Source organism: Danio rerio, chromosome 3, assembly GCF_049306965.1.
Source record: "Danio rerio strain Tuebingen ecotype United States chromosome 3, GRCz12tu, whole genome shotgun sequence".
Lineage (NCBI taxonomy): Eukaryota > Metazoa > Chordata > Actinopteri > Cypriniformes > Danionidae > Danio > Danio rerio.
The window spans coordinates 61,849,111-61,877,085 of NC_133178.1; the positions used below are offsets into that span (position 1 = coordinate 61,849,111).

The 27,975-nt window shown below is 35.3% G+C and overlaps 1 protein-coding gene across 2 annotated transcripts in view; it reads right to left on the reverse strand.

Annotated features, from left to right (window-relative positions):
* The window catches only part of timp2b (TIMP metallopeptidase inhibitor 2b), a 34,729-nt gene extending 12,694 nt beyond the window's left edge, over nt 1-22,035 (reverse strand). Inside the window, 5 exon segments of one of the 2 annotated variants that reach the window (NM_213296.1) lie at nt 294-1,090; nt 3,862-3,986; nt 4,110-4,218; nt 8,941-9,041; nt 21,087-21,349. In NM_213296.1, the coding sequence (NP_998461.1) occupies nt 893-1,090; nt 3,862-3,986; nt 4,110-4,218; nt 8,941-9,041; nt 21,087-21,207 (654 nt within the window). In that variant the 5' untranslated portion in view covers nt 21,208-21,349 and the 3' untranslated portion in view covers nt 294-892. 2 annotated transcript variants of the gene reach the window in all.
* Between the last annotated feature and the right edge of the window lie 5,940 nt (nt 22,036-27,975).

A 27,975-nucleotide genomic window follows, 5' to 3' on the forward strand; every position in this document is an offset into this window, starting at 1 on the left:
GTAGTTAGTTTTACAGTATATTTATTATACACAGTAGTTTACTGTAAAGGAATTTACACTTACGACTGCTATTTTTAAAGTAATTTACTGTAAACATGTTTACAATACATTTGTTTTATTTAACAGAAATTTACTGTAAACATACAGCAGTTTTCAACTGTAAAATTTACAGATCATCAAAAAGTATTCTGTAAAGCATTGCACGTTGCAACCTTATATTTTACGGTGAACTTCTGGCAACCACAGCTGCCGGTATTTTACCGTATATTTCACCCGTTATTTTTTACAGTGCAGCCCTGAGTGAGAAGCAGCCATCCATTACTCATAAGAGTTTTCATGCTTTTTGACACAAAGGTGTTTGTAGCTCCGGCCTCTTTTGAAATCTCATTTGAATTTAAAGCGATAGTCACCAAAAAGGCATCATTTGTATTAAAAGCCTAAAAGGGGGCAGTTTTAAAGAGATATAAAACATTATTCGTGCGGTATGTTGAGCTGAAACTTCATATAGACACTCTAGGGACATCAGAGACTTATTTTACATGTTATAAAACAGGGCGTAATAGGTCCCCTTTAAATTGTAATGTACTATATTAATGGGAATGATTTTGTAAGGATACATATTTAAAATTTAAACTGCAATAATAATAATAAAAAAATCAGTTTAGGTTTAATTTTCTTTATACAAAATAAGATTTCTCACTCACTCGATCATTAGCTTTTACAAAAATATGACTATCTATAATCCTTTTCTTTTCTTGCGAATTTGGGACGAGCCCTTCGTGGCCCAAACATGTGTTTGATGAGTTATATAAGATCTAGGATGCATCTTCAGAATAAAGTGTGAGTTGGTAGCTGCGTTTGGGATTGGGGTTCTTAAATGAAGGATGTATTCTCATGGTTCCTCGATGTCCATGAACTCTTTTTTAGGCGGTGTGGATCCACGGTACCAGGCGCAGCTGCTGTCGCTCCTCTTGACGCAGGTGTAGTGCTGAGCCTGAGTGCCCTGAACGGTTCCCTCCAACACCCAGTCCGTCCACAGACACTCCACAGGCTCACTGATGGAGCAGGGGATGATGGGACACTGGACAATCTGTGCATAGACAAGACAAGAAGACGGATGATGAGATGAAGACAACGACAAGACATGCGTCCGAAAGACTCGAGTAGGTACTACATTTGAATCTAAACTTACTACACGACCGTTAGAAAAGTATGTTCTATATAGAATTAAGGGAACTTGGACGAACTACATCCGCCATTTGTCATTATAATCTGACCTACGCACATCAGTTGAATCGCTTTTCTCCCATTCAGGAATTTTCTTGCGATGCATTATGGGATAGAGTAGGGTCTATTAGATGCACACTTCAGAATCTTACCGGAAGTAGTAGGTCATCCGGGTACTTCTTTGCATACTGTTTTTCGAATGCTATGAATTCAGACATACTACTCGACTCGCATACTGTTTTTAACACAGTACATAGTGTGATTTCGGACACAGCAAGTGTGTTTAATCATTTGACGGGGAAGCGAGTGTTTGGAAAGGTTTGGTATGTGACTGGAATATGGGATCTTACAGTACTGATAACTGCCGGCTGCGGTACTCTCTCTCTCTCTCTCTCTCTCTCTCTCTCTCTCTCTTTATTTATCTTTCTCTCATGTAGCACCCCTATTTCTGCCGACTGAAGCTGTTTGTTAGTGTGTTACAATGGTTATATGGACCACCAAAGCCTATTCTGTCTCATCTCAGCTTAACTTTGTTAATTCCAGTTTTCAGTTTACAGAGTCTATTAATCGTGCTAACTCACATGCTTCAAGTATATTGTAGTTTAAAAATTTCAACGCAACACGTGACAGAAACTTGATATTCATGTGCATTTCTTTCTCAGCTCACAAATGTTTTTTTTAATGTAATTTTTTAAGATCTTACACTGAAACAGATTGGCATAATGCATATAACATAACGTCAGAATACCCATCTTTAACAGTCAGCTAAGTCTTAAGTGAAAGTAAGCATTTGTGAAAGATTTTTTTTTTAATGACAGCAACCAAGACTCAATTAAAACTTCAAGACCGAAATTAGAACACATGGCCTTGAGAATAACTTTTTTTTGTAAACAGTTGAATATAAGGCTATGTATTTTACGCTAATGTATGGTATTTCTAAATGGCATTTAAGTATTACTATAGTGAATTTTTTTACAATGCAAACTGAATCAAACCACTGGCATTTTTCCAATGCCTAATAGATAAATAGACAGACAAACAGACAGACAAACAGACAGACAAACAGATAGACACATAGATAGATAGATAGATAGATAGATAGATAGATAGATAGATAGATAGATAGATAGATAGATAGATAGATAGATAGATAGATAGATAGATAGATAGATAGATAGATGGATGGATGGATGGATGGATGGATGGATGGATGGATGGATGGATGGATGGATGGATGGATGGATGGATGGATGGATGGATGGATGGATGGATGGATGGATGGATGGATGGATTATTAGATAGATAGATAGATAGATAGATAGATAGATAGATAGATAGATAGATAGATAGATAGATAGATAGATGGATGGATGGATGGATGGATGGATGGATGGATGGATGGATGGATGGATGGATGGATGGATGGATGGAAAGAATGATAGAAAAATAGATGGAAAGGAAGATAGAACTATAGATGGAAAGAACGATAGATGGAAAAACAATAAAATGGAAAGAAAGATAGAGCAATAAAACGATAGATGGAAAGAAAGATAGACAGACAAACAGACAAACAGACAGACAGACAGACGGATGGATGGATGGATGGATTAATAAATAAATAGATAGATGGATGGATGGATGATAGATAGATAGATAGATAGATAGATAGATAGATAGATAGATAGATAGATAGATAGATAGATAGATAGATAGATGGATGGATGGATGGATGGATGGATGGATGGATGGATGGATGGATGGATGGATGGATGGATGGATGGATGGATGGATGGATGGATTATTAGATAGATAGATAGATAGATAGATAGATAGATAGATAGATAGATAGATAGATAGATAGATAGATAGATAGATAGATAGATAGATGGATGGATGGATGGATGGATGGATGGATGGATGGATGGATGGATGGATGGATGGATGGATGGATGGATGGATGGATGGAAAGAATGATAGAAAAATAGATGGAAAGGAAGATAGAACTATAGATGGAAAGAACGATAGATGGAAAAACAATAAAATGGAAAGAAAGATAGAGCAATAAAACGATAGATGGAAAGAAAGATAGACAGACAAACAGACAAACAGACAGACAGACAGACGGATGGATGGATGGATGGATTAATAAATAAATAGATAGATGGATGGATGGATGATAGATAGATAGATAGATAGATAGATAGATAGATAGATAGATAGATAGATAGATAGATAGATAGATAGATAGATAGATAGATAGATAGATAGATGATGGATGGATGGATGGATGGATGGATGGATGGATGGATGGATGGATGGATGGAAAGAATGAAAGAAAAATAGATGGAAAGGACGATAGAACTATAGATGGAAAGAATGACAGATAGATGACGGACGGACGGACGGATGGATGGATGGATTAATAAATAGATGGATGGATGGATGGATGGATGGATGTATAGATAGATAGATAGATAGATAGATAGATAGATAGATAGATAGATAGATAGATAGATAGATAGATAGATAGATAGATAGATAGATAGATAGATAGATAGATAGATAGATAGATAGATAGATAGACGGATGAACCGATGAATGGATGGCTATACAGACAGACAGATAGACAGATACCTTGCAGTCACAGCCCATCTGGTAGCGTGGACCCAGGCTCTTTTTCTGTGTCAGACTCAGAGACTCCCAGGACTCGATGTAGTCACACAGGTTTATGCGCAGTGTGCCATTTGAATTCAAATTACCTGCAGATGAACAAGATGCTGTTAGCTTAATGGTGCTGCTATGATTGCTGTACTTCACACAGGGAAATACAGGAGTTTCTTGAACACTAGTCTTCACAGTATAAGTCCACAGTATACTCTCACCTGTGATCAGGTATTCCTGCTTGCCATTGCTCTCAAGATTGACTCCACATAACGCTGAGGAGGGGCCCGTGAAGATAGTGTCAATCTCTCCATTGGGGCCCTTGAACATCTAGAGAAAGAAGATGGCGTAAAGACGTCAAGAAAGAAATTGTTGGCATTCTCTTGGTGTTTATCATTGCAAACATGCAGCTTTGACTGATTCAGTTCTTCAAATGAATATCTGTGTTATAGATTGAAGAACGTGCAGACTTCCGGTTTGGGTGAGAACAAGATGGCAGTGGGATCTAGCCCCTGACAATGAGGGTAAAAAGGCCTTAATTATTTTTTTAAACTCTCTTACATGAATTACTTGGCAGAATAAAGTCAATGGCCATGACAAATAACTGCACTCTACACGGAAAATGTCACATAGGAAAATGATGACGATCCGCTACGGTCACGATCACCAGCGATCCAGGCTTGTAGATCGCTGTAATCATTCACTTTCACTCAGACTACAATTCTGTCACCTTATGAACTACAAATCCTGCCATGCACCTTACTCACACCTGTTCTGGTTTACCTTTGATTACACACACACACAGCTAGGAGCAGCTCAAGGATTGATTACTCATGCTATAGAGACTGCTCACTTTGTCACACACTTTGCTGAGTCTTGCTGGTTTGTACCATGTAACATCATGAAGAGTTATTCTGTGTGGTCTTTCTGTGTTTGATTCTTGCATTGTTTTCTCGATATTGATTCTTTGCCGCCTGTACTGACCATTTGCCTGTTACCTGACTTCGCCTTTTGGATAACCTGTATGTTCCCATTTGCTCCCGCTTTGACCATTGCCTGCCTGATCTATTGCCTACTTCTTGACTGATAAAACTGCACGTGTATCCTCAACTCCGTTGTTCAGTGTACCAACAGTTACAGCTACACTGTAAAAATATTGGTCCCACTTTATATTAAGTGGCCTTAACTAATATGTACTTACACAGGAATTAATAGTTTGTTACAATGCACTTATAGTGTAAATAGATGTATTTACTGTGTACTTATGCTTGATTAAATACATGTATGTAATTACATCTGTAATTAACTTTTGAAATTACATTTGTAAATACACTGTTGACCATCCCTTACACCTTAACCCACCCTTAAACCTACCCATGCCACCAAACCTGTCCATAACCCAACCTCTATTCCAACTCAAAAGCACCACAAGTGTTCTCAAATACATTATAAACACAGTAAGTACATTGTATTTATTTTTGATGTAAGTACATAGTAGTTAGGGACACTTAATATAAAGTGGGACCAAAATATCTGTAAATGAGCGGTTGTGAATATTTTGTGATTCATGTTTTTATTTTTCCCAGTTTTCTATGCTTTTGAATTGCATTACTGGATGTTGATTTTTTACAACGTTTAACCTTGAATGTTTTTAATAGTTTAAAGTGATGCAATGTCTGGGTTGGAGTTGTTTATTACGGTACAAAAGCCTTGTAATAAGCTGCCAGGACATTTTCTGTTATTATGCAGACTTATTTCTCTATCTAGTATTTTTAATATTATTTCAAACTACTAAAATGTCAATAAAAGTCACTTTGTTAAACTGCAGAGTTGAATTTTTAACAACAAAAGTCAACAGAACAGAGATCAACATATTATAATGCAGTTCACAACCGTAAATAAACGGAAAACACTTGTGAAATTGCAAAATACGGAATGATTAGTTAACAGATATTGTTTACAGTGTTGATCTGAAATAAAAGAGTTTGGTAAAAAACATTTTGATAATCTAAAGAACTCTTTTCGAGTTTCCTGAACCTTTTGTGCAATGGAATTGGTGCAGTTAAAGTTAAAGCTACGTCCACATACTGTAGCACTGATCGTTTTTTTTTTTTTTTTTCCAAAATCTTTACATCCATAAAAATATAATTTCAAGAAATGTCTGCGTCCAGACGGATATTGTATATTTGCCACTGTAAACAGCTGGAGAAAAAAATACTGAACACGTCATGTTTTCTCCTGGAAATAATATATCCAAAGGAGCAATTAACATGGAATTGTAATTAGATTTTGGTAAAAACTCAAACAACACAAAAAAATTAAAAAAATGAGTGATGTGTAATAACAATATAATGACACAAGGAGAACGTACTGAACTACTAAATCGTATTTAATACTTATTTTTTTAATAATTTAATTTTTTTTGGGGTGGCAGCTTAAAGACGCCTCTCATATGGAGAATGAGGTGTGAGTTTTCCACAGATTTTAAAAGAGTGTAAAAATCTTGATGGTTCTTTGGATCTCGTCTATCAACCTTTATCTCTATTTTGTGTTTTCTATTGGATTCGAGTCAGGTGATTGGCTATGCCATTCTACAGCCTGAATTTCTTTCTCTGAAAGCATTTAAGAGTCTCCTTGGCTGTGTTTTGGATCATTGTCTTGCTGAAATGTCCACCCTGGTTTCATCTTCATCCTCCTGCTAATGTAGATCCTGGACTGATGCAGCTAATATTCATTTACGTTGATGAAGGGAAGAGGGTTGTTGAATAACTACTGAGAGATTTCAGCTGCTGTCTGGGCTTTCACTGCCTTTCTACACCTCCCTTTCTTCATGTGTTCAATACTTTTTCCCTGTGTCATTTCATTTTATTACACATTACTTCATTTGTAAACTAATTAATATATATATACATATATATATATAATTTTTTTTTTGCATATATGGATTTCTTTGGTTGTTTTTAAATTTCAAATTTGACAAAAATTTCAAGTCAACAGAAGTTTTAGAAATATGTTGTCTGAGAAAAATGGTGACAAGTTCAATACTTATTTTCCTCGTTGTATGCACTAAAATCAAAAAAGGAATGCAGTGAGTCCTTCAGGGTTGATTATAGAAAAACAGGAAGCTGTGGTAGCTTTAGAAATATCTGACTTGTGTAATGATGTGTGCAATGCATCTCATCTAGTTGAAACAACATTATCAGGTTGTGTTGTAATTGTGCTGCTGGCACAGCTAGGTTTATTAGCACTAACGCAGCTCTGTATTCACTGTTGTTGAGTGTGTGGGATTCTTCCTCATTCTTCTGATCATGTGATACAGTGACATCATCCTTTCCAAACAGTGCCATTTTGCTTACCCACACGACTACAATAGGGGCAACGGTTTGAGATTATAGATCCACTCTATAACCCGTTCTCCAAAAAGTTCATTTTAGGGCACAGACAATGATATTGTTGTGTGGGCGAAGGGCCGAAATTATATTAAACTTTTGCAGGTTGGCCTAAGTCTATTGCTGTGTGGATGGGTCATTAGGCTTTTTAAAAAACTATTAATGCAAAAAAAAAAAGATTTTGAAGAACACAATGGTCTCAAACTCAATCCCTAGAGGGCTGCAGTTTAGCTTCAACCACCTTCAACTCAAACCAGCTTAAAGCTGCGGTCACACAGGGCTTTTCTCCCCATAGACGTCCATTCATACGCACACGAATGCGTCAAACCTGAAACGCAAGCTCGTTTGACAAGTTTCACAGCTTGCTGTGTTGGGAAGTAATTTTGGTAAACTCTGACTTGCGAAATCCTATCACTTGACTGCGTGAGACCAATTGAGGATCAAAACATTGAAATAGAAAATTAATTAAAAATTAGAAATTTAAAATATGGGCCAATCGCTCGCTTTTTAAAATGACTAGTCATCTTGTTTAATCCCGCCTCTTTTCGCAGCGCCGTTCTACAGAATTTCACAACTTCAAACTCTTGTGTGACAAAACTGTGCAGAGCTGTGGCCCTCCAGGAATTGAGTTTGAAACTATGGTGTGACATTTTACCAGGTGAGCTAATAAGCAAGCTTACTGCATCAGAAAAACCATATATTTGGATCTGGTTACGTGATGCAGACAGTCAAATTGATTGAAAGTTACGCACTATGATAAACACGTTTTGGGGCTAAAACAATAGCCCCTTTCACACAGTGATACCGGTAAATATCTGGAAAATTTCCGGAACAACTTTACCGGTATGTTCAAAAAAGCGCTGTTCAGGCGAGGACATTACGGAAATTTTCCGGAAAAGAGCATTCACACATCCATTCCAAAATACCGGTAAATTCTGACATCATTTACCACATATGAGCTTTAAACGGCTGCGCTTGTATTTGTAAACATTTGACTAAATTACAAACTCTGTGGAAGATCAATATTGTGAACAACTTTCGCAGGATCACTTTCGCATGTCGAGATGTTCATAATATGTGCGTGTGCAGGCGCTCACAGGCTGAAGCTTGAAGGTAAACAAACATAAGCATCTCATCGATGATTATTTACACAGTTGGCATAAAGAAGAACATATAAACGTGATCTGACTAACTTCTAGCAGCTAAATGTGTCTGGAAAAATATTTAAAGGTTTTTATTCTCACAAATCGCGCGGACGTAAATGGGTTTGACTGTTGTGATTGGCTAAAGCAGACGTCTCACGTCAGCACTTTCTAGACGTGCACGCGCTTATTACGGGAATCTTCCTTCTGCATTCACACAGCGCAGCATTCCGGCAAATTGCCGGTAATGTTACAACTTCTCTTTCCGGAAAATAGCCAGAACGAATTTACCGGTATTTTCAAAAAGGACCTGTTCACACATACAACCTTTCCGGAAAATTGCCGGCAATTTTCCGGAAAGGTCACTATGTGTGAAAGGGGCTATTGTATTGTGTGAAAAACTACGCAAACATTTATTATCGATAGAATAAATGTTCTAATGTTCACTTGACTGGTGTTTCCAAAGTGCAAAAATCTTTAACTGAAATCAGTGGATGACAAGAGCAAAATTCTCCACTGACCTTCAACTGTTTGACATCGTATCGGATCATTTTGATTGGATAGCCATAAGCGTCATTGCCGGTGACCACCTCCTTTCTTCCGACGACTTTTGCTCTGATGACTGTAAACACAAGAAAAGGAAAATATTTAAAGCATTCACTTTCTGGCACATTTTATAGCCTGCTCCACTGTAGTTTGTGTGTGTGGCGTCCACCCTGTAAAAATATCTGTAAATTAGCAGTTTTCTGTATTTTAAGACTCATGTTTTTGTTTTTCCCTGTTTATTTATGCCTTTGAATTGCATTATGGGACCTCAATCTTTCTTCCAACAACTTTTAACCTTGAAAAGTTCAAAAAGAGACTTTTATTAACGTTTTTAATAGTTTGAAGTGATATATTGTCTGGGTTGGTGTTGTATATCATGCTACAAAATCCTTTTAACAAGCTGGCAGTAGATTTTCTGTTATATTACAGACTTATTTCTCTAGATATCATCTATTTTACATTATATTATCTCAAACTACTAAGTAAAAAGTCTAATAAATAAAAGTCACTGTCAAATTGTAGAGTTGAATTTCCGACATCAAAAGTCGACAGAGCAGAGATTGAGATCCCATAATGCAAATCACAACCGTGAATCATTAGAAAACAGTAATGAACAGATATTTTTTACAGTATAGATGTGCTGTTATCAAGCATTGAGATGACCCGTATCGTGCTGCTGTTGTCCTGCTTTGTGCTACAGGTGCTGAGAGTGTGTATGGACACACGTGAGTGTTTGATTAGCCGAGGGCAGCGTGAGGAATGTGTTCAGGAAGCCAGTCAGCAGTCTGACTGGAGCAGGCAGTTTGCCCCCCACCCCGCTTCCCATAGAGCTGCTGACATACAAATACCAAATGCTAGTTCAAACGCATCTCTCTAGAAGCAGCAGATTCAGTGGGCACCCAGAGAACGCTCTCAGAACATTCCTTTAAGGGGACCGCTTTTACAATAAAATAAGTCTCTGATGTCCCTAGAGTGTGTATATAAAGTTTTAACTCAAATTTCACACAAATAATGCCCCTTTTAGGTTTTGATCATAATTGTGTCATTTTGGTGTCTTTTGCTTTAAAGGTTCAGGACACCCTGGAGAACTTTTTTTTTTATTTTAACAGATTTGTGTGTGTTGAGCATCAGTTAAGACAATGTTAGCACCTGTCAGCTATAATTGTGGGGAAAACTGGATAATTTTGTCAGCTAATTTCAACTTCCAGGTTTAAAATGATTTTTGGGGAGGGATCAAAATCTGCGACGTAGCGCAGTACTGCAAGTGCAATGATCACGCGTCGGTTTCTCATTATTATTCATAGCGGAGTTTTCTTATCCTATGAGAAGAGCCGGCTGCTTAATTATTCATGAGAGCACGTGCATTCCGAAGGCAGACCTGCCATTTTCAAGCAAGCTGTGAGACACAGACTGACGGCACGTAGCCGTTCATGAAGGCTCGTATGTGTTTGTTTCCATGATCCACGGGGTTTGTTGCATGTTTTATCCCCGCGATCTAGTCAGGGCCGATCATACAGCAAAGCTGTGTGTGTGCTGCTAGCATTTTTGTCGGGAGAGCAGTGCGAGAATTGGAGAATGGCGGACGTTTATCAGGAGTTCGTTCACATTCAGACACATCGCCGTGCTGCTGTGTTTGCCTAAATCCTCTATTTTACCAGCAGGGCTAATGGTTAAAATAGACAGGTCAGGAGACCTGCTGCACTGAGTCTGCATTCAGATCTATAATAGACCCGGGGATCGAGGGAGAATCCCTTATTTATATCACTTATGATATAAATTGTGGTTAGGTGTATATGAAATTACAAATAACAAATGTAGCAGGACATTAAATTACTGTTTATTTCTTTGCATTTTAACGTTGTGAACTATAAACTCATGTGTCTCCTCAGGGTTTGTGTCTCATTTTGTGAGCTAACTGTCAACAACAGTTGTTCGCTCCCCTTCTCCCCTGCTGGCCACGCCCACGCCTGCCCTGTGCAGTAGACTTTAACCGAAAGTGGGGGGTGTCATGGCCCTTTTAAATGAGATTTTTTAAGAAGTGGGTGGAGCTACAAATGCCTGTGTGTCAACATAGTAGCATATTCAAAAACAAGACTAACATCTCATGCTAATGAGGGAGAGATCATCACGAATAGGCAGGGCTTTTCGCCCTCTGATAACACGTACAAAGGGAGAATGTCAATCAAAGTCTTTCTGCTTTGTTTCAGTTTTTATTATTAAAAATATAATTAATACATTTTTTTACCATTAGAAGCTGGTTATATTCACAGACTATCATCACACAACGGTGTTTAAACCCCTATAAAAGTAAGTTTTGCAAAAAGTAAGTTTAGTTATATAACAATAACTAAACATAAACTAAAATGTTTTTGAATAATGTTATTATAACCAAAAGCCAATGTTAATACATTGTCTAAAACAAAGGATGTTTAATATGTTAATATGTAATATGACTTTATATGCACCACTTACACACACACACACACACACACTCTTTGCTGAGTCTTGTTGTTGTAACTTTACAAAGCGTTTCCGTGTCTTGTTTTTCCTTGTCGTGGTTTCTGACCCTCCCCTTGTGTATTGTTTATGCCGTTAGCCGACTGTACTGATCTCTTCACCTGTGACCCGACTACTCTTGTTGATAAAGATGCTGCATTTGAATCCTCAACATTGTTGCCAGAACCATTTGGTTATTAAAGGCTTCTATTTTAAATAAAGGACATCATTTTGCCAACATTATTTGAAAATGTGAAGTATTATACCCGTTTACAACATTGATAATAATAATAATGGCGGGAGGCTAATTGCAAGATTTTGTAAAGATGTTGATTTAAAATGTACTTTCTGTAATGATAAAGAAGAGAGTATTGTTCATTTATTTATGATTGTATTTATACACAGTTGTTTTGGTGTGATCTTTTCTTTTTTGTTAAGCAGAATACGAATATTGCATTGGGATTCAAAGAAAAAGATGTTTTATTTTTTTATGAGAACACAGTTGACTTCAAAATCTGGCATATTGTTAATTTGCTCATTATATATGGAACATTTTTTATTCATAAATGTAAAAGGGCTGTAAAAAACTAATTTTACTCACTTTAAAATAGAAATAAGTCATTACCTATGCAAGATAAAAGAAACAAAAAATACCAAAGCAAAAAGAACTGTTAATTATTTTAAAGTCTTAAATTTTGCTTTTTGAATAATTGTTATTGTTTTTTGTTTTTTTTTCCCCTTTTTTTCTTCTTCTTATATTGAAGAAGAAAATAAATAAATAAATAAAATAAATAAATAAAAATAAATAAATAATGGCGGGAGGCATGGTGGCTCAGTGTTTAGCACTCAGCAATGGGCGTAATGACAATGTGTGTGAATGAGTGGAAGGGCATCCGCTGCGTAAAAAAAAATGCTGGAATAGTTGGCGGTTCATTCCGCTGTGTCGACCCCTAAAAAATAAGGGACTAAGCCGAAATAAAAATGAATGAACGAATTAATGAATTAATAATAATAATAATAATAATAATAATAATAATAATAATGATAGAGAAAAAAATTCACCTTTGAATCACAGGAATAATATAAATTCAATGTAGAACCCGGTTCTTTTTATTTAATAATATTACTATTTTACTGTATCAAATAAATTGAGTTTATTGCTGAGCATAAAAGACATGCTTCACAAACATAAATAAAATGGTACAGACTCCAAACTTTATCTGAGTTATCAGAGGGCCCATACATACCCTGCTCAGTCCCAAACACAGAGCGTCTTTTCTATTGGCCACACATTCAGAAAGCCAAAAACACCCACAGGATCCCAGTCTGAAGTCAGGCATGCCTCTCTCATCAGAAACACACACTCAGGGTTTATGCTGGTTTAATCACAGCCTCTGAGGCGGATGACAAACACGCACACACAGAGCGCTGCTGTTTTCAGGTATGTGAGAGGGGGAAAGGGAGCCCTCCATATTGTTCATTCATTTATAAGTTCTGCAGGTCACATGTAGTGCTGTACAGATTTGATTGGATATTCAGCTTGAACTATTGAACATTTAGACAGCTTATTCCTGAGGCGTCATTGTTCATTGAACACCTGAAATGAATCAATGCTGACTTTACATGCATAATGGCATATTATTCTGTAGAGATACAGTAATTTTAACAGCATTACTTTACAATATGCATTACTTTACAATATGATCCTCTCTGCTCACATTATTAATATTAATAATTATATTAATAATTCATGCTGATGCTAATGATGAGCAGTGTAATTTCACAATGCATTCACTCACAATAATGCACTTTACACACACACACATACTGGATATTATGTAAACACAATATTTTATTTAGGATGAGATTAATTGTTTGATGGCACGAAAGTTATTATTATGTAAGATTAATCAATGCTTTAGTGTCTTAGCTAGTTTGCAAAGACCAATTTTATGCACATTTTGGGATGTCATTTAAAAAAACATTGCTGAATGAAAACTGCAAGATGCATATACAAACTTAAAATGCTATAAAAAAAATGACTGAGATGCATATTGTTTTTGTATAATATGGTATGATTTTTGTATAATAAACTATGATGGCAACCGACCTAACCAATGTCAATCATACCATCTTGTAGTTTTCAGGGGGTATTTACAACACACTATATTCATTACAATGGAATCTTTTCGTTTACATGACAATTGGTTTATTGGGCATAAAAATAAGTTTTCAAAAGCTATATGTTTGTGATAGTTTCGTTTGAGTTCATATTTGTACCCGAAATGTACATTTTAGTACTTAAAGTTTAGTATGTAGTGCAACTTTTAGTTTATTTCTAACAGTTTTATAACAGACTGTGTTGTCCAAAAAAAAAAAAAAAAAAAAAAAAAAAAATATATATATATATATATATATATATATATATATATATATATATATATATATATATATAATTTATTTATTTATTTATTTATTGATAAATATTGTTAAATGTTTTAAAAATGATACAATCTTGCTTTTGGCTAGTATGGCTTTGCTCTCTCGCACTCTGTTCTTACAGCTGGGAGATGAATAAATAATAATAATTTTAAGATTTTAACTTTCATTCTTTAATTTTCCTTCAGTTTAGTCCCTTATTTATGAGGAATGACCAATACGGAATGAACCGCCAACTAAATCAGCATATGTTTTTAGCAGTGGATGCCCTTCCAGCTGCAACCCAGTACTGGGAAACACCCAAACACTCTCACATTCACACACATAAACTACGGCCAAGTTAGTTCATCCAAATCACCTATCCTGCAAGTCATTGGACCTTGAGGGAAACTGGAGCACGCGGAGGAAACCCACATGAACACGGGGAGAACATGCAAACTCCACACAGAAATGCCAACTGGCCCAGACGGGACTTAAACCAGCAACCTTTTGGACTTAAGGACTGCTGACAATCCCGATTTAAGTATTATGCAGTATTGTTTTTTATTTTTTGTCTCATTTGCATATTTTGTTGCAGAATTTTTTCCTGGTATCGAAAAATGGTATCGTATTTATCGTATTGAAATTGAAAATTCCAGTATCATGACAACACACTTTCAACAAATAACCTGTCATGCAGAAAGCAATGTCTATAAATGTTTTAGTTGCTAGGCCAGTGACATCACCACATTCGAAATGGTCAATAGAATCCCCTCAGGTTGATGTTAACAAAAGAACCTCCACTCCAAACGGTCAAATGGTCAGACTTTCATTAAAGATTACCAAAATAAACTTATTTTAAAACTTTTTATTTTTTATTTTATAATATATTTATTTTATTATGGATTAACTTGCATGGATTAATTATTCACCTTAAAAATAAGAATGTGAACTAGCAAAATAAACTTTGTAAACGCTGACTTCATGCAGACTTTAAGAAACCTGCCTTTAATATAGCCTTGTTAATGAGCATTGTCATCGATGTAAACAATACAGGTTTTAATTCGATCAGGCTTGTTTCTATATACAGCAAAATCCTCTGAATAAATCCAGAGAGTATTTGGCCCCTCTTTAAATGAGGGCAAACAGGTTGGTAGTAAGTAAAGCTGCTGTTTGTGGAGTTGCTTAATGATCCTCTGCTGAGATTTTGAGAGATTCAACGTATTGTATTTCAGCTGATTTCGTCTAAGGCTGTGACTGAAGTAAGTTGTAATTTTTTCTTCTGTAAGTTGTTTATTTTCTATGTTTCTGTTTACCAAGGTAGAAAAAAGTACACTAAAATGCACTTTATTTAAGTATACTTAGTACACTTTTCAGTAATGTACTAAAAGGGCTCTATTTTTGCATACTAATTTTGTACTTAATGTACTAAAAGATAGTATTAAGTATATGTTAAGATAAACTTAATACCATCTAAGTGTACTCAACTGTGCTATTTTGAGACACCCTGAAATTGAACTAAAATGTGCTTTTAACATACTAGATCTGTATTTTAATAAATATATATTTAGTTACAACTAGAAATACACTTTTAAAGTATATATTAAATTATTCATAAAATATATTTATAAATAATTTAAAGTATAATAGTTAATAATAGTTAATATATTAAAAGAATATACAGATTGTAAATTGTAAAAAAAAAAGTCCTAAATACTGTATTAAAAGTATTTTGGGAAAATGTACTTCTACTACAATACATTACTAATAGATTTTTAATAAAGTCAATTTAATGTAAACTTAAAATTACCACACTCAAAATCAATTTAAGTGTTATATTATGTGATAATATTGCATTCACATTAAGTGTACTAAAGTACAACTTTTGGGAAAATGTTCTTCTACTACAGTACATTACTAATAGCTTTTTTATATATTAACTTATTTTAAACTTAGGATTAGTATGTAAACAGTGTACTAAAAATCAACTAATGTTTAAAGCATTTAAAGCACACTTTTGAAAAACACACTAATAAAACTCTTCTGGATGTTTTTTCTGTAGTGTACTTTATTGTAGTACACAAAAAAACTATTTAAGTATTACTGGTATTTGGTATACTTTTGTCAAGTGTACTAAAGTCCAACTGAAGTATAAACATACTTTTAATTAGTATCCAATCAAATTAGTAAAACCATCAAACTTTTATTTAACACAAAAAAAAAATAAAAATGTACTAAAAATGTATTTGCGGGTATTTAAGTGTATTTTAATTGCATATAATTATATATTTTTTCTCCTGGGTATCCAGTCTGATCTCACGAGGAAACGCAAGTATTTTAGGTTTTGCCAGTTTAGTGGCTAATTCGTACGAATCCGCACGAGTTCAATCATACGAAAATGTACGATTTTAAAAAGGAGGCGTGGCCCCTAACCCCAACCGTTATTGGGTGATGAGCAAATCGTACCAAATTGTACAAATTAGATCGTACAAATTCAAATGAATTAGCCACTAAATCAAAAAGTTACGAATTGCCGTGAGATTGCGTTGGTTTATCACCAGCAGGTGTTCATTATTAGTGCTCAATCATCTCCTTATTAATCCTTTCATTGTCTCTTTAACTTGAGTAACTTCAACGTGATTTAGAGAGGGACCAAATACTGGGCCCTATCATACACCTGGCGCAGTGTGGCGCAAGGTGCGGCGCAATGGTCTTTTGCTACTTTCAGCTCGGCGCAAGGGTCATTTTGAGGTGTTGCGCCACACTGTTTAAATAGCAAATGCATTTGCGCTCATATGTGCGCCCATAGGCGTTCTGGTCAGGCGTGTTTTGGCACGTTGCTATTTTGAGAAACTGTAAATAGTCTGTTCTTTAGACCAGAACAAAGTTGGTCTATTGTCTAGCGCAAAGTGCGCCTGGCTTACACCATACACACTAGATGCATTGCAACACGCAAATATCTTTATATATGAAAAAGATATCATATATTAAGGATATATATAATAAAGATATGTAGGATATAAATATAAATGATTAAAATATTACAAAATATATTAATTTCTAGCCTACATGAAGATTTAAAAACCACAGCCGTACTTTCTTCATCTCGGGAGGCTTTTTCAGTTCATTCAATTTGCTTTTGTATAATGTTATTATTATTAGCAGTATTATTTATTATATTTATATTTATATTTGTTTTATTAAAAACAAGCTTAGATTTGTCCAACTGTCAGGTTTTAGACCATATGGGGCATGGCAGGTGTATTTGGAAATAACTCAGTATTTTGACCACACTTTGTTATTATTGTTCATTTATTCGTTTGCTGGAAATTAGAACTGAATTTAGAAATAGTTTTGAAACAAATATTTGCGCTTAACAAACTAAATTAATTATTTATAGGCTAATTGATGTCTGTGCGGTAAGGTTTCCCTATCCACGAGAGCAAAAGCGAACTTACTTTACGTCAAAATACGCAAATGGCGCGACGCAGCTGGCTCTTAAAGGGAATGGGAGATGAGACTCTGATTGTTTTACTCTCAAAACACACCTATAACTCATTAAGAAAATAAACTCAACCCTTTTAGACCATGCGCCATGGTGCAAAGCGGTCCTTAAATTAGCAAAAATGCATCCTGACACGCCCTGAAAGCGTTTGCGCCCTGCGTTTTGCGCTCTGCGCATGGACTGTAAAAATAGAGCCCACTATCTAAACTGAGTACATTTGAATCAGAGGATTTTGCTGTGTGGACTGATTAAGATTGCTGCACATCCAACTGTATATTCAAACCAATAAGAGGTGTCTTCACTTCAAATCTACATAAGATTACATCAGGCATTTAGCCACAGGTCTGAGAGCAGTGCTACTATATGGCTGAGACTATCTGTAACTGTGTAAAGTGCTTTATTAATATGATTCGACTGTGTTGAATCTTTCAGCCATCATGAGCAAGTCATGTGGGAGTTTCAAACAGCCAGAATACTCCAGAATGAGATGGCCGATTCCTGCGGTGGGCGCCAGATGTTGTTGTTCAGCGAATCTCTGTTAAGTATAGGTGGGTGTGCGGTCAGTGGGGTCTCGCCATCCCAAGTCATGTAATGACCATCTATCTAATGTCAAACACAAACCACGGTATGTCGCTAGCATGTGGCAATGCTTTCTCATTTTCTGGAGCTGCAATCAGCCTGTTGAAGGAGGGCTTAATTACAGGGCTACTACACTCAATGGAAAATGCACAGGTCATGTAATGGCCGGCTGCTGAAGGTCAGAGGATCAAATCAGGCCTTTATAATTTCAGCTTTATCATATTTCAAGGAGGATGATATACACTGCACAGATGTGGGACATTATGTGCTTTCATACAGTAGATATCAGTGGAGAATAAGCTTACATTGCTCTATTTATACACATGGGGATTGAATTCATAATGAATTTATGCGAAAATAAAAGGTGGGCTGTGTCTGAGATGAGATTTAGCCGGATACGTTCACAATGTGAAGCTGATTTTTGCAGTTATTTATTACTGCCAAGTAACATCACACCTTTATGCATTATTATATGACTGAACGGGTGTGTTAAATTGTTTTATAATGACTTGTGAAATGTGACTCAGAGGATTTTTATGGGGATTGTTGTGTTATCTTGATTTTATATCATGTTAGACTCATCATACATTTATGAATCATCTCATCAGTCACTCTAAAAAAATACTCGGTTGTTTTAACCCAGTGTTAAATATTAAATCTACATGTTTTCCAACTGAATTTAAACTACAATTTTTAACCCAGTGGTTAAATTCTTTATATTTGATCCAACTTTTAGTTAAAACAACCTTGCATTTTTTTTTAGCATTCAGTTGTTTTGCCATGAAGCTCCCTAAAAAGAAAACAATCAAATGACATTTTGACTACTTTAATAATAAAACACTTGACAAACTTCTTTGATATGTTAAGCCTGGCTCATCCAATCACAGCTCGCTTTGAAGTCATTGTTTTGCACATGTTTTCACACTCTCAGAAATTAAGGTAGGCAAGCTGTCACTAGAGTGGCACCTTTACAAATGTGTACCTAAAAGGGCTATATTAATACCTCAAGGCTACATATTGGTACCTAAAATGTACAAAAGTGTTCCTCTTAAAATTTGTAGGTACTAATAAATACTTTTGAGGTACCAATATGGACCCTTCAAATACAAATGTGCGCCTTTTGAAAAGCCACCCTAGTGACAGCTCACATACCTTTATTTCTGAGAGTGTACAACCAGCTATTATTTAAGACTCTTCTTTCATTTCATTTGAATAATCTCATCCTTTAATTTTCTTTTGCCCATATAGTTCTAATTAGAGAGAAAATAATTATGCACATTGCTTAGTTATTTATAACATGTAAACAAATTACTGCTCTGAAAAATGAAAATGAAACTGGTCACACTTTGAGGCAATTCTTGCCATTAGCTATGAATCTTAACTCAATAAACTCCTAATTTTCTGCTTATTAATATTTTTTAAGGAAATTGTAAGGGTTAGCGATTGAGTTTGAGGATGTAGGATATTTATAAGAACTAATACAGACCCAATATCTTAAAAATATGCAGGCAGTAAGCCAATAGTTAGACGTGAGAATTGGTACTCAAACTAAAGTGTTAATGTAAGTGTTACACACTGTAAAAAGCAAGATATGTAAAAATAATGTGAATAAAATAATAAAGAAAAGAAATCACAGCTAAAATTGTAAACTTTGGTAAAACATGACAGACCCTATGGTGTCTATTTGGGAATATCAAAACAAAGTTGATGAACAAGATTAAAATCTGATCAAAGATAGTAGGAAAGCCTCTTGAAAAATTATATGATCGTTTGTATTACAAGAACCTCACAAGGCTGGCAAGGAAGATGATTTCGAACCCTAGTCATGTGTTGAATCATGAATGTGTACCATCAAGTCTAATCCTCGATTTAGAGTCCCAGGTTTTAATAAAGTGAAATTTAAAGAGTCATTTTTACATCAGGCTGTCCTGGAGCTGAATGAGGTCCTTGTAAAATGAATATTTTTTGTATTACTCTTTGATTCCTTGTAAGCAGTATTTATTATGCTGTTATGCAAGAAAAAATTCAGATGCAAGTCTGACAATAAAGTTTTGAATTGTTTTGTTATGATAAAATACATTGACATTATCATTATTAATAGCATAATCTAACTCTAAAAAGTATTGTGATACAGATAAATGGATTTAATATGTGTAAATAACATATTAATGTTAGGGTAAGAAACCACAACATGTTCAGCTGTAGAAATGCTGGATTCCACACAATCGATTTCTGTAATGTCAACATGAAGGAATTAAAAAATAACTTATTAGTTTTTACAAATTTAAGTGGATTGAACATAAAACAATTAAGTTGTCCCCCAAAAAGTTGTCATTTCAGCCTATTTTAAATAAGTAGTTTGAACAAACTGGAACCGTCATTGTTTGAGTACAGCAAAAGTACAACTACAGTTACAATAACTTATTGGCTTGTATAAAATGAGTTGAAACAACACATTTCTTAACAAAATTGTTTTACGTTCAAACCACTTAAATTTGTTAAGTTAACCTAATCAATTTATGTTGGGACGAGAATGAATTGTGTGGAATCCTGAATTTTTTAAAGTGTTGATATGTGTTTAGTCAACATGAAGGAAATTAACTTATTAGATTTGATCAATTTAAGTAAATTGAACACAAAACAATTAAGTTGCTCTAAAAACAAGAATTGTTTTAACTTATTTTAAATAAGTAGTTTGAACAAACAGCGAACATATTTTTTGAGTATGAGAAACTTTTTAAAATGACTTACAGCTCCACTTTTTTTTTTATAAGTTGAAAAAACACAATTTTTGAGATTTGTTTGGACAACTTATTTGTTTTATGTTCAAACCACTTACATTTGTTAAGTTAACTTAATTGGTTTGTGTTGAGACAACACAAATGAATTGTGTGGAACCTTAAATTTTTTACAGTGAGGTTTACTTTGTCATTTGTATTAATTAAGTACCATACTCTAAAAATGCAACCATCTAAGAAGTTTTTTTTTAAATGTTGTTTCTGCAGGCATTATTTTCATAATAAAGGATCCTGTCTATGGTTTATACACACACATTAATGTGACACAGTCATGGGTGCATAATGCAGACATGGATGTGAAATAGTTAAATGCATGGAATCTTACCGACATCCGCATTGCAATACGCCTGCTGTGGATGTTCAGGAGAGCAGCTGCAGGCTCCGGCAAAGTCCGTGGCTCCACACAGCACGAGCAGCAGCAGAGGAACTGACCGAGACATACTCATCTTCAGCGGACACTCTTCACGACCAACACTGGCACAAATACAGTAAAAGACTGGCTTGCTGCGCAAGGCAAACTTCGGAGAGCGATAGTTGAAAAGCTGACGGCGAGGAGCTGATGAAAGCAGACTGGTGTCAGAAGCTCGGAGTGGACAGACAGTTGCGTTCTCGGTGACCCGCCCTGCTTTTATCCGCATCTGAGCTCCGCCTACCCGGAGCCGGCATGACTTCTTGGCCGCTCTTAGTCATCATGTCCATCATCTGTTTTGTTGGTATTTAGTCTTTTTTACGTTGGCCGATATAGAAATAAAACATGTAATGAAATTTAATAACAGTACTGTATTGGGCAATGGAGAGAGCCTCTGACGTTTCCTTGGCTCTTGACCGCACGATGACCGCCACTCACTTCCATATTAAAGATGTTTCTGTGCCCAAGCATAAATGTTCATTTTTGAGCAATGTGTATTTCATATATTAAACTGGCTTGAGTTGTGAAATTTTAAGTATATCATACACTGTAAAACAATCTCATTAAATTAGCAGTTTTCCGTAGGCTACACTAAAAAAATATTCATTGTAGTTACTACAATTTTGAGGTAGCTAAGTGGTTGCAAGCAATTTATATGGGCTAAATTTAAACAAACGACTTAATTTTAGTAGTTGTCAACTTAATTTGTTTAAATTTACCCCATATAAATTGTTTGCATCCACTTAACCTAAATTATTTTTTTAGTAAATACAATGAATATTTTTTCCTGTTTATTTTGTGATTCTTGATTTATTTATTGTCAGTAAAATTCAGCTGACGCTTCAAAACATTCATAAAGAAATCTAAAAAAAAAAGAGCATAGGCTCTTTTATCTTTATAATGCTTTAATTTGCTCAGTTCTTTTGTATTTTATTTTTAGTGTCTTTTACAAATGTTCCCTACTGAAAAAAACAGCTTAAACCAGCCTAGGCTGGTTGGCTGGTTTTAGCTGGTCGACCAGGGTGGTTTTAGAGGGGTTTTGGCCATTTCCAGGCTGGTTTCCAGCCATGTCCAGCCTGGTCTTAGCTGGTCAGGCTGGGAGTTGACCAGCTAAAACCAGCTTGACCAGCCTAGCCAGGCTGGAAGCCCAGCTAAAACCAGCTGTGTCCAGCTTAAACATGGCAGGTCAAGCTGGTTTTAGCTGGTCATTTTCCAGCCTGACCAGCTAAGACCAGGCTGGAAATGGCTGGAAATGACTGGAAACCAGCCTGGAAATGGCCAAAACCCCTCTAAAACCAGCCTGGTCGACCAGCTAAAACCAGCCAACCAGCCTAGGCTGGTTTAAGCTGGATTTTTCAGCAGGGTTTTCAGTAAACAGACTTTAAATGGAGAGACAGAATGCTACTATTTGGTTATTAAAGTCTAGGGATGCACTAATGTGTCAGCCACCGTTATTTATTGGCCAATATAGATTCATTTAAAGCTGTCAACCTATTAGTACTGATATAAAAATACTGATGGTAATGGAGAAAATGTGCTGTATGTCTTATAAAGTACAGATAGCAAAAGCACTGGCTTGTTAAGTTTATTAAATTAGTATGTTATATTATGTCAAAAAGCCTTTTTGGTCAAAACAATATTCACTGTAAAATGCTGCTTTCCACACGATAGATTTGTGTTGTGACAACATGAAGAAACAATTAAGTTGTCCCCAAAAAAAAAATTCAACTCATTTAAAATGTTTGAACAAACAGCTAATGGTATTGTTTGAGTGTTAGAATAGAAATAAATCTGTGAAATGTTGGAAAGTTGAATGGTGATCCATGTTAAGTAAAAGTTATTTAATGGAGGAAAAATAGCTAGTATTGTATATTGTGTGCAGTTGACCAATATCATTATAAGACTGAATGAATCTTTGGTTAAAATTGTTAGAATAGCCCAAATGTTATTTTTTGTTGTTGTTGTTGTTGTTAAAATCAGTATCAGTATTGATTTGAGAACTGACCACATTTTTTTGTTAATGTCAGAATTGTATCGCAATTGGTTGAAGTTTTGTTTGCTTATTTCGGAATCCGTGACGTATCCAGTCAAATTTTTTTGTTAATATCCGTATTGTTATCAGCTGTAGGTTCTTTAATATTGGTATCAGAATCAAACTAAATTTAATAAGAAAAAATATAAATCAACCTTTTTTATTATTATAGAATTGTTTTCCAATTGACTAAAAATTTTATTTGCTAATTTTTTTTTTTTTTTTAAATATTGGTATCGCAATCAATTGAAATGTATTTTTTGCTTACATTGGTATCAACCGAAGGATCTTTAATATTGTTTTCTTACTAATATTGGGCTCACACGAAGGTTTTTGATATTGGTATTAGAATTGAACAAATGGTTTTTCTTTTTTTAATATCAGTATTAGTATGGGTTTTGTGAATCTATATTTTTGTTGAAACAAGTTTTTTGTTGTTGTTAATAATTTTTTGTTAATATTGATATCGGAATCATTTGAAAGTTTTTTTTTTTTTTTTTTTGGCTAATATTGGTATCAGTATCAGTCGAAAGTTCTTTTATATCGGTAGTGGAATGGAACAATTTTATTTAATTTTTTACATTTTTTTGTTAATATTGGAATTGTAAAGCAATTGGTTGAAAGTTTTATTTACTAATATCAGAATCTGTAATGCAGTCTGTCAAGTTTTTTGTTATTATGGCAATCAACCAAAAGTTTTCCTTTTGGCTAATATAGGTATCAGAATTTATTTGGGAATCAATTTTTTTTGTTAATATCCAAATTGTATCACAATTGGTTAAAAGTATTTTTCGAATAATTAGTTTATTTGCTAATACCATAATCTGTAATGTAATCATTAAGTTTCTTGTTAATAATGGTGTCGGAATTGATTGAAAGTTTTTTGTGAATATCAGTATCAGCCGAAGTTTTTGTATTGGAACCAACCAAAAGTTGTTGTTTTTTAATGTTGATATCTGTATCAGTATTGATTTGGTAATGGATAATGTTTTAGTATTTTTTTTATATAAATTTTTTTAACCACAATTGTTTTAAAAATGTATTAGCTAATATTGAAATTGGTAACGTAATCGGCCAAAGTTTTTGTTAATATCCGTATCACCAAAAATTGCATAGGTGCATCCCTTCTAATATTATTTGTGTTCTGAAGATGAACACATTTCTTATAGATTTGGAACAACTTGAAAGTTGATGAACGATTACAGGACTTTCATTTTGGGTTAAACTAGAACTTTAATCTCTCATAAAAATGAGAGCATGATTTAAAGCTACCACATCCCTGCTTTTCACAGCACGCACAATGCGATTTTACACATTCATTAGTATTAAAATTTCAGCAATACACACTTTAGATTTAGAACATCTCACCCCTGGTTGACCTTTGTGTGCATGCTTGACGTTGGCATGTGAGGTAAACTATGGGTCACAGTGCATTTGATCATGTTGCAAAGCAGTATTACGGATTTTGTGTCCATCAGTAATTCCCAAACTTCCCTTATCAGGGTCAACCTCGTTTACCGTTGCTTGCGTAGTAATATTCTGCCATGTCTTTGAATAACTATGACGCAAGAAGAAGTTGATTTGTCTTTGTGTTGAGAGAAATAAGGAACTCAATCAGATTTTAAGAAGATGAAGGAAGTCCCTGTTGCTTTACTCTGTTGAAATAAGCACCAGCACTTCTTGACATTCAGGGAAACACTTCTGCGTCCTCTGGTGACCTCTAAACCTTTCCCCCATATTTCCTCTCTCTCTCTGTTTACTCTGGACTTTCTTCAGTAGTAATAGTCTGAAGAAAGACCCTCTCCAGTCTGTCCCGGGACAGACGAGTCTTCGCTGAGGCCAGCTTCAAGCCTCCACCGCTGAGACTGCAGCTCTGCTCAAGACTTTTGGCCAGCGGAGAAATTAAAATGGTCGTGCTAAACTGAGTCTGGTTTCTCTCGGTGAAGTTTTTTTTTCCCTCTTCGCTGTCGCCTCTACCTAACATGGTTTAGGATCGGTAGAGCTACCCATCGATGAATTTGCTCTTCAGTGTTTGGACTCTCGGTAATGATTTTAAACCACACTGAACTGAGCTAAACTGAACTGAACTTAAACACTTAAAACTGAACTACCCTGATCCAGTTACTATGACCATTTATGTGAAGCTACTTTGACACAATCTACATTGTAAAAGCGCTATACAAATAAAGCTGAATTGAATAGCAGTGATGCATGTCTTTGCACACCAGGCTAAATAGGGTAATTTACGCATCTTACGAAATCTGACGTATCATCGCACGTTTTACTACTTCAACGTCTGGCCTTCCTCTGTACAGACGAAGGAAACCCTTCCAGGCCATTTGAGGGGAATTTTCGAAGTGTAATTCCCTGCCGTTTTCCCTTAAAGCTAATTAAAACCTAGAGTGCCCCAGCATGTGTTCTTGTGGTTCATTTATTAGTACGAGAAGCCATTGTGTCATGGTTTTAAAGACTTGTATTGCTTGTACATTGTAATTAAAGTCTGAAAAGACTTCCAGTGAACAGGACTGTAGATGTTTTGGCTGGGCGGTATATTCAGTTTCACTTTTGTGAAACTAAATTGTTGTTGCTCTTTGTTGTAAGTGAGAATTTTGGCTGGTGTGATACATTTAAGGCTTGTTCACGCCAGTAAAAGTAACTATAAAGGAGCTGAGACACATTTGTAAAAGCTGAGCTACTGTTTTAAAGACACATGATGCGACAAAGGAGTGAAATGCAGTTTAGTGGTCAAACCAACACAATCTCAAGGCAATTAGTGACCTTTTATTTGTATGTATTCGTATGATCTTATTCGTACAGTATGATTAGTACAATTTGCGGTAACACTTTATAATAAGGTTCATTAGTTAATGCATTTACCAACATGAACTAATCATGAACAACTCTTGTACAGCATTTATTAATCATAATTGAACATTTACTAATGCATTATTAACATCCAAGTCCATGCTTGTTAACATTAGTTAATGCACCATGAGTTAACATGAACTTACAATGAACTACTGTATTTTCATTAACTAACGTTAACTAACATGGACAATTACAGTAGTAAATGTATTGTTCATTGTTTGTTCATGTTAGTAAATGGATTAATTAACATTAACTAATGAACCTTATTGTAAAGTGTGACCCAATTTGCTTATCCCTCAATGACGATTGGGTGTACAGGTGGGGTTTGATGCCAAGCTTCTCTTAATTTACGACTGAACTCGTTCCAATTCATACGAATTAGCCACTACACTGTAAAAAATAATACCCTATATCTACTTAATAAAATTGAAGTAACAGATTACAAGCAATATTATTATTTAATAAAAAAAAATATGGATTGAGTTTTAATTAATCAAATTGGCTTATTTAAAATTAGTCATTTAAAATAAGTAACTCCGAACAGTACTTAAAATAATAAGCAAATTTTAACCAAAATTATTGGTTTAATTATTGTTCTGTGAAACAGAAACTGATTGTGAATTTTAAAATGCTCATTTTAATCAAGTTGGATTCAATCAATATTTTCTCTTCTTTAAATTATTATAAATAATAGCTAAATTCTTATAATAAAATTGATTAGATTTTATTTTATACATTTTTAAGTAATTTCAAAGCAAAAAAATGGCCTAAAAACAGGAAATTAATTGTATTAAATCAAGTGTACATATTAAATTTAATGAACTATACAAGGCCACAGAATGACTTTTTACAGTGTAAACTAGCAAAACTCAAAATAGTTACGTTTTCTATTGTGACAGGCTGGTCAAACACATCTTGGAGAGTATTTAAAATAAATGTAAAGGGATAGTTCACCCAAAACTGAAAATTTACATGCTGTTTACTAGGCTTGGGTTGTATCCAAATTTTGATACCATCGAACCTCCTCCCTATTTTACCTCGGTATACGGTATTACCGTGCATAATAAAAAAAATATGATGTAAGGCTCAGACTTGGTCCAATTATTTATTACTTTCTGTGTGGTTCAACAAAATCAGTCACCAAAGAGGGAACATCACTGAAAACAGTCCCAATGCAAAAAAACGCTCCTCTTTTCTGTCTCTCCCTCTCCACCTTACACACATACACACACACACACACACACAAAACTGCAGCCCCCCCCCCTTAAAGGACCCGCACATTTTACAACACTGTATATGCGACCTTAGGTTCGCGGTCACCTGTTTGTTCTACAGTTTGCAAATTGTCATAATATATCAAATAATAAACACACATATATAGACACACAACAAACGGCACCACGCTCTCTCTCATTCACACACATACACACACACACACACACACACACACACACACACACATCAATCTCTCTCTCATTTACACACACACACATACACACACACATACACATAAACAGCATCCACGCGTGCTCACTCGCTCACTTGCTTTATTCGGAAATTTATTCCCGCAGCGCAAGAAATCTGATAGGGTCCCGTGGCTCCCGCGGTACAGCAGCGGGAATGCAGACCTCTAGTTCATATTTACCTCGTCTCCCTTCTTGTTCGTCGAAGACCGAAATACTGCCAAACTGCAGAGGTTGTGTTCTTTTTCGAGACCAGGTCATTTGGTGCGCGACTTGACATCTTACCTCTCCTCTTTCTCTCTCCTCCACACTGTCCCTGTCACATCCGTCTGTGACCGCCTGAGGGCGCTGTAGTGCACTAGGACTTGTAGGCACTGCAGCGTCCCAGGAAAGAACTACATTCTCATACATGCCCCGCGCACACACCGGAACACCTACACTG